Genomic DNA, 6000 nt, shown 5'->3' with positions numbered 1-6000 from the left:
GGGGGGGCGAAAAAAAAATTCTGCCCCGGGCGCCCAGAACTCTGGTTACGCCACTGCTGGGCAGAACTTCTGTTTTGCAGCAGACTGCCTTGTCTCAGGAATGGGTACACGGTGTCTGTGTATACGTTTCTATAGGCTTGTAACCTGAGCCAGCACTACAGGAAGAGGCCCTGAGCTGAAAAGGGAAGTTCTCCCCAAGCATGAGAAGACATGAGGATTTAAAAGGAAGAGCAGCAAAGAGAAGGGAAACTGCCATGGATTACAGTAAGGCACACATTACAGTATTGGTTTATGTTAAAAAATCTGGGGGTTTAATGTCACTTTAAGCTGCAGATTTGTTTTGCACCCTCAGGAGTTAATTTTTGTTTTACCCCCTCATGACACACAGAGTACTCCTTTATCACTGAGGGGGTTATTCACTGAGCTGCCAAAGTGGGGCCGAGTCACTGCAACATGGGCCTCTGGTCGTACTTGCCCCCTGGGCCAAAAGACGCCAGTCAGCCCCTGGATGTCCCCATTGGGAGATTTTTTTCCTCAGCTTTGTTCATGTCCTGTGACAAATGAAGATTTTTTTTTTTTGTATTTACTATCAGTTTCTGTTCCTATGACAAGGTTTCTCAGGGCAAATAGAAAGGGTGAATCTCCCCTGAGGCGCACACTAAAAACCTGACAAAAGGTTCAATATTTACCCACTCGATCCAAAACTAAAAAAAGTTTTGGCTTTAGATACACTTTAACACTGTAATATCATGCTTTATATGATTAGTAAATACATTTGGTTACTATTTGTAGTGATCTCTCTGTAGCATGCAGGGTGCTGTGCACTGATTAGGGTAAAGGCTTTTTGATTGTGTAGCGTCCCCCTTACTCGGTCAGCGATATCCCAGCACAGGATAACACTACCAGAGGCTCCTAAGGGGTGGCTCTACAGTAATAGAACTAGCGGGTCTCCCTGTGTTTCCTCCATAAGAAACTCTACTATGGATCCACAGCATGCCAGCACACCTTGAGTACTAGGGTCGGTTGTTATGGGTTACGGCAACTCCAAATTATTCTTGCCTAGGGATAATATTACTTTCGTTTGCCCATTAGCACTTACCGCTCTCTTGAGTAATCGATTGAAGTGATGTCCAGACTGTAGATATGATGCTGAGAACATTTTGCAGAAATTCAGGGAGAGAGGAGGGGGGTTAGGATCATCCAGGCAGATGTGGTCTCCATTACATTGCAGAGTGTAGTTACTGCTTCCATGCACAGCAGGTAGAGCACCTGACACAGCAATACTTGAGGTAGAAGTTGCTGGTCCTTGTCATCAGTAGAAACCACTGGATCTGCTGCTATCGGTCACCACGGTAATCACATGGCTAGTCCCCAGGCTTCAGGCCCAGCCATATCAGACAATCCATGGCAGCCTCCCCACAGGCAGGGCCCAGGGGAGGAAGAGAGAGCTCATGTGGTCCACCCCAAGTATTTATATCCTCCCCCACCATGCACCACTGACCATTGTCTTAACAGTGATTGACTGGAGAGGGATAGTCACTCAAAGCAGTCCCTCATTGGTTGCTCTGTTCTGTGACCAGGGTACACCCTGTAGTACACCTAGCAGCAGAGAGGTGCAAACAATGACAGATTGATTAGGGGAAACCAAATTAACCCAGACTACAAATCAGCATCAGACCACCTACAATCTGATAACACTAAATTTAATAGCACTCTGTACAGTAGGGTGGTACAATTGCTTTAGCCCCGTCTCACCATAACCTGTATGGTTAATCTTCCCAGCTGTGTTCCCTTTAAAATACAGTTATGTTTAGCATGCTTGAAAATCACTGGACTTTTTAAAAGGTGGCTGCTATATTGTGTGGGTGTAAAATACAGCCTGTACTCTGAAAAGTGGACATACTTTAACTAGATTGACAACACAAAGAAAGGAAAAGTAGAGTAATCTGTACCAACTAAAGTAGAAAACCAGTACTGCATCAGGGACAGGCAGACCCCCTTGTTAGCTTTTTTTTCATAGCTTTTCCTCAATGTCACACTTTCAAGTTTATCTGCCAGCATGAGTCCAGGCAGGATTCTATCCCACGCTGTTAGCATTTAACACAAGAAGTCAAATTTTTTTATTTAATGCAAGTCATGCTTATAAGAAGCATTGAGATTTCATGTAAGCAACTTTAACACCGAATCTCTAGTAAGCCTGCTACCAGAGGAAATTATTTTATGCTGCTGGCCTGGCAGTATGCCCTAATTGTAGTGACTGGAAATGGTAATTTCTATAGGCTTTTTATCAGCTTAATACCAGCAAGGCTTAGTTTGCATCAGTGCTCACAGGTATGTGAAAAAATTATACAACAAACTGCAATTTAACCTTGCGCTGCTTATTAGGGCAGTTGTTTTTTGACTTCATAATTCCTAATCCATATGCATCGGGTTGGATTTCTCTATGCAGGTCCAACGCAATAAAAGCTGAAATCCATTGTTTACACTAGGGCCAGTTTATAACATTGTGCTGCACTGGGTGAAAATAGAACATGGCTCCTGCAGTGGAAAAAATGCACATGATGCAATGCTTAAAAAAATGCATGTCATTGCAAGTGGTGTGAATCCAGCCGTCCTTCAAAATATACCAAATATAATTTCAGCTTCTTGTATATGGAAATGGTTATCTTCCAGCCATATTACAATAGACTGGATGGATGGAGATAGATAGATAGATAGCAGTGGCGTCACAAGGGGGGTGCGGGGGTGCCACCATTGGAGGGGTGACACCAAAATGACTGACAGTCATTTTGGTTTCACCCCTCCCTACGAAAAGTCGGGCACTCGGTCATGGACCGAGAGCCCGACAGTGTCAGGAGAAAGGAGGGGACCCGGCGGCATACCTTATCCCGCCGTGTGAATGTCCCCTCCTCTCTTTCGGCGTCCATAACCAAGATGGCTGCCGGCAGGCGTCAATAAGATAACCGTGCATGCGCGATGACATCACAGCGGGGTGTCACCCCCTTCTCCGCTCCGGGTGATACACAACCTCAGGACGCCCCTGAGATAGATAGATAGATAGATAGAAGTAACTGAGAGTTATACCTTTAATGGCTAACTAGAGCTAATCACAAGCAACAAGCAAAGACACAGGGTCCCTTTTGTCAGGCTAATTAAAATACAATTGAGAATAAATGTCATTTTATTGCTTAACTTCCAAACTAGGAAGTATAGAGGGCAAAAACAAATGTAAAGTAGGTATTTATTATAACTCCTGTGAGTGTCAGATTGTTGAGAGATACATGTCTGCAAAGATAACAGACATAAGCTATTTTGTTTTAGAATTTAGGTTGAAAATGTTCACAAGTATGGCTACATAACATCTTTACAAAATGATTTTTGGCTTCATCTGCTTTTGCATTTTCTGGAATTAGATTCACTGTGTACTTGTGTACTAGATGTTGGAAATTAAGTCCAATATCCTATGAGATGCAGTTGTGTTATCTGGGAGCTGGCAACTGTATTATATTGCAATTTTGACAAGAAGGTTCATTTTATCTAGAAAAATGTGGTCCAGGAACCTTTATTGTTACAAATACACCACTAATGTGCTTTGGTCAATTGTATTACATATGCAAGCATGTAGAGCTGGATAAAATGGAGAGAAACCTGCAGTGGGGGAATTCTGCTGTAAAAGATAGGATTGGCATGATTGTAATAAATCAAATGAGGGTATGGTTTATTAAATAGTTGGATTATCTACTTCTTGGACATTACATTAGGAAGACACTACAATCACAATACAATTCAAGACAAGATGGTAAGGAGGGCCCTGCACCTAAGGGCTTACAATCTAAAAGTTGACCTCCTTCTGACCTTCATTAGACCTGCTTTAAGCAGGATTTGCTTTCCCATGGACTTGAAGTTCACACCTGTTAACAGCACCAAAGTCCATTATCACAAACCCTAAAGCAGCCATAGATGAGATTGGTTCTAGCAGTTTCCTTTCTTTTATATAACATATAACCACAGCTTCTCCCTATGTATAATTATCTTACAGGTGGCAGAATTGGAGTCAAAGTCCCAGTCCACATTGACAGATACAGACCAAGAAAGCGACCTTACTGAAAGACTGCGGGATTTGGAAAGCCTACTAAAGAGTAAAGAAGAGGTAAATACTTAATCATATGTACATGTTACAGGCTTAAGTAGACACCCTGCAATACCAATGGTAGTGACACAGATTGATAAAAGTTTAGAAAAGCCATGGATATATATGAAAACATGGATGATTGGAGTCATGTAAAGGGAAGAGCTGACCTTGGAGAACTTTATTCTTGTTATTCTGCTTAGCCTTTTGAAACTGACTTGGCGAGAAAGGTGTTGCAGGGGTACAACACAGGAATCAATGTCCTAATTCCTTTAGTGAATTTGGATGTTGTTGTGTAATTTGCTGGGCAACCAGTGATAGGCATCTGAATTTAAGGACTGACTCATCAATAGTATAGTCCAGAAATAAGCAAAGGTAAGGGCAGATGAAGATTCAAACTGATGGCAGCCAGACAACAGAAGGAACCCATGGATGGGCTGGATTAAAAAACATATCAATAGTCTGCTTTCATAGAACAGGGTACTTAGGCGCATAAAAACCAAAAGGAATCAGTTGTTCAAGCACAGTGTCAGTGCACTGAGCAAAACTTTTATGTACTGCCAGTGGACATCACTGGCATGGTGGACCATGCCTGTGTTATAACATAGGAAATTAGCATTTAGAAGTATGTTTTATTTAGGTATGAAAGAAGAGGCTAACCTAATGCAACCAGCAAGTACAAAGTGTCTGAATTTCTAAGGCAGTTAATATTTTGATACAGATTGTAGTCCATATACTGTATATAGAGATATAATGGTTTTCCTTCACTCTGGCTATAGGAGATACTCCATCTGAAAGGACAAAGACCAGACCTCACAGAACTGGAGAGTGAGCGAGATGATCTCTTGCAGAAGCTACGGGTAAGATACATTAGGTTTACAGCTTAGATTTGATTTGCCTAATTGATAAATAAACTTTCATACGTGAATGATAGTTGACTAATGGGATGTTTTTAACTGGATGGGATGATTATAATATCTCTTTTGGGATGGCCAGAAACCTACCGCTTGACCAATCTTGGATGGAACATCAACTGGACAAGTTATAAAACATATCTTAATCGTGTTTCACCCGCAGGCTTATTCATAGAGGTAACAAATACAGACCAGTATCTCACTTAAATGTGTTCAAAAGCATTGCTTCCTGCATCTGTGTAGGGTGCATTTAAGTGAGATACTGGTCTGTATTTGTTACCTGAGCAGAGAAGCAAATAAGTGAAAATTTAAAAAAAAAATGTGCAAAATGATTTTAAAAACATTAAACATTTTAAAAAAAAATATATATTTTAAAGAAAAAAAATTAGGCGGAGCTAGCGGTGACGGCTAGCTCCGCCCAACTGTTTCCTATTGGCCGGCACCTGCTAGAGTCTTCTAGCAGGTCCCCGCCAATGAATAACAACTGGGTGGAGCCGGCCATGACTTCACGACTGGCTCCGCCCCGTTTGTTATTGTTTAATGACAGATCAGCGTCCCCAGGTCATTTACAACTGGGCGGAGCCAGCCTAGAGATCACGGCTGTCTCTGCTTCGGCTGTCACTTCGGCTCAGTCGAGCTGAAGCATATGCCTTCGGCTCGGCCGAGCTGCTCAGCTGCCTTCAGCTGCTGTAGAAGCTATTGTGAGTAGCTCCTACAGCAGCCCTTTAGTTCGACTGTGTACCTTCAATGGTAGTACATACATCTCTGATTCTCTGATTGATCCTTGCTGCTCTCATCCATTGTATTTTGGGTAAGAAAGATTTCTTCATCCCTATTGGGTTAATTTATGTACCTATTTGTATAGCTTTAGTGGAGTGAAGGTTGTGGTGACTGAAGATTTAGGGGGATATTCACAAAGCTGCTGAAGGCAGCCGAGTGAATAACCCAGCCGAAGTG

General features: G+C 42.2%; 1 protein-coding gene across 2 annotated transcripts in view; it reads left to right on the top strand.

Moving 5' to 3' along the window:
* Positions 1 to 6000, top strand: part of HOMER3 (homer scaffolding protein 3) — a 131269-nt gene that overhangs the window by 107606 nt on the left and 17663 nt on the right. For both annotated transcript variants that reach the window (XM_018573500.1, XM_018573499.1), the window contains 2 exons: positions 4040 to 4150; positions 4909 to 4989. In XM_018573500.1, coding sequence (XP_018429002.1) covers positions 4040 to 4150; positions 4909 to 4989 — 192 coding nt within the window. The remainder of the gene's footprint in view (positions 1 to 4039; positions 4151 to 4908; positions 4990 to 6000) is intronic.

Source organism: Nanorana parkeri, unplaced genomic scaffold, assembly GCF_000935625.1.
Source record: "Nanorana parkeri isolate BGI_ZX_2015 unplaced genomic scaffold, ASM93562v1 scaffold2402, whole genome shotgun sequence".
Taxonomy (NCBI): domain Eukaryota; kingdom Metazoa; phylum Chordata; class Amphibia; order Anura; family Dicroglossidae; genus Nanorana; species Nanorana parkeri.
The sequence above is the reverse complement of the archived record's forward strand: the minus strand, read 5'-3'. Positions and strand labels throughout refer to the sequence as shown.